Raw genomic sequence first — 2,054 nt, forward strand, 5'->3', positions numbered from 1 at the left:
CCCTTCAGGACCCCCACCTGGTTCCCATGCTGCGCATGTACAAGCGCAGCGGCCGCAAGCTGTTCCTGGCCACAAACTCCCTCTGGGACTACACGCACGTGGTTATGAACTACCTGTGCAGGTGGGGTTGCAGCACTTCGTGTGTGGTTGATGGCATGTATGAGTAGGGTGGGCGGTGATGGGAGATAGGGGACAGCAGCTTGTAGTTCTGCGTGGCATGAGATGGAAGCGAACGGGCCAGCTTGCTCTCGGCTGCCCATGCGGTGCAGGCGTATCGCCTTCGCGCCCAAAGCTCCCTGTGTGCTGCAACCTGGCCCTCTTGCTTACGAAAGCTTTAGCTGAGGCTTGTCGTGGCGCGTGCAGCACAGTGCGTCTGATGGTCCCCTCTGCTAATAAAGCGCACGCCCTGCACCTGTGCGCGCCTGCATTCCCGCCCCCTTCCGCGCGCGACCCCTCAGTGGCCGCGTGGGGCGCGAGAAGAACGACGACTGGCTGCAGCTGTTTGACGTCGTGATCGTCGGATGCGCCAAGGTGGGGCTTGCGGGGCCCGCGTGCCATCGGCCCGCGGGCCTGGTGGCACTTGCGCATTGTTGGCCTCAAGATGCACAGGGCCTTCGAGTCCCTCCTCTACGCCAACGCGCTCCGTTTTTTACCTATCACGCCGACCCCGCTCGCAACGAGCCCGCCACCGAAACCTTGTACGCGGCACCCTCCCCCCGCCTCCTCGTGTGGCAGCCGGGGTTCTTCTCTGAGCGCCGCCCCCTGTTTTCGGTGGACCCCGCGGACGGCGCGCTGCGCAACACCGATGGCGGCGCGCCCATCATCCCCATCGGCTCGGAGGACCTGCCAGCAGAGAACGTGAGCGGGGCGCGGGCTGTATGTTGTGTACAGGACCGGGTGGCTGCGGCCGCCTCTGCGTTCATTCACACTAGGCTCGCAAGCAAGCTGCACAGCCAGCGCACGTGTCCGCTTTGAAAGTGGTGTGTTTGAAGGAGGAGCAGGGCGGCAGCCACACCCAAGGGAATCGTCGAGGTCGACGGCCCGCAGGCAGCCGGCATGACACGCCGTCTTTGGCACTCAAGATGCGAGGCACGAGTGGCAGAGTTTGCTGCCGAGGTGCTGACCTTCTCGCCCACGTTCCCCCTGTCACCCTCCTGTTGGCTGCAGCTGGGCAGCACCGCCAGTGTGTTGGACCTGCAGGAGGGCGACAAGGCCCTGGTGTTCCAGGTGGGCGCGTGGGTGTGAGAGATTTGGAGGAGAGAAGTGCGTGTAAGCATGACGGCATGTGTATGTGAGTGTGTGTGTGTGAGAGAGAGAGAGAGAGGGACGGAACGATGTTGGACTCCCTGTGGGGCCTGACCCCACCCTCTTCGTCACCCACGACCGCAGGGTGGCAACTACATCGACCTGCACAAGATGCTGGGCGTGTCAAGCGGCACACAGGTCAGTTACCGCGCGCGCGTACACCGGACATGGGCTGTGCTGGGCAGTGGGCAGGGTCATGATGCGACGCGCTGAGGCGCGCCCCTCCGCACCCCTTCCCTTTTTGCGCTGCCAAACCAACCTGCGCCCTGCATGTCGCGTCCCCCCACCGCGCTGCTGCTGCAGTGCCTGTACATTGGTGACCACATCTACGGCGACATCCTGCGGTCAAAGAAGTCGCTGGGCTGGAGGACCATGCTGGTGGGCCGCGGTGCCGGGGGCGCTGGGCGTGGTGCCAGGGGCGTGGGTGCGGTGGCGAGAGTGTGGGGGCGCTGGCGAGGATGCGGGCGTGGTGCAGGACTTCCAGCTGTGCAGGCTATGCACGCTGTTCACAGTGTTCACAATGATGATGCTGTACATGCCCTGAAGTCAAGCGCGTGCTGGTTCCATCCCCACAGCGCAAGTGCCAGTCAAACCCTGGCGTCACGCACTCTGGGCCGCACCCTCCATCACTGGGGGGTTCCACCCCCCAAACCTCCACCTCTGCCCCCACCCCGCCCGCCCACCCCAGCCCACAGCCTGCCCCTGCACACCAGCCCCTCCCTTGTCCTCCCTGACCAACACCCCAGCGT

At 64.7% G+C, this 2,054-nt stretch overlaps 1 protein-coding gene across 1 annotated transcript; it reads left to right on the plus strand.

Moving 5' to 3' along the window:
• Positions 1-26: 26 nt before the first annotated feature.
• On the plus strand, positions 27-1,849 carry MNEG_16680 (hypothetical protein; the record flags this gene model as incomplete). Its single annotated transcript, XM_014034850.1, has 7 exons — positions 27-121; positions 459-531; positions 736-858; positions 1,168-1,227; positions 1,390-1,443; positions 1,609-1,683; positions 1,781-1,849. The coding sequence occupies 7 exons, from the start codon at positions 27-29 to the stop codon at positions 1,847-1,849; spliced, it is 549 nt and encodes a 182-aa protein (XP_013890304.1).
• Between the last annotated feature and the right edge of the window lie 205 nt (positions 1,850-2,054).

Source organism: Monoraphidium neglectum (genome assembly GCF_000611645.1).
Source record: "Monoraphidium neglectum strain SAG 48.87 unplaced genomic scaffold scaffold06664, whole genome shotgun sequence".
In the NCBI taxonomy this organism is placed as follows: domain Eukaryota; kingdom Viridiplantae; phylum Chlorophyta; class Chlorophyceae; order Sphaeropleales; family Selenastraceae; genus Monoraphidium; species Monoraphidium neglectum.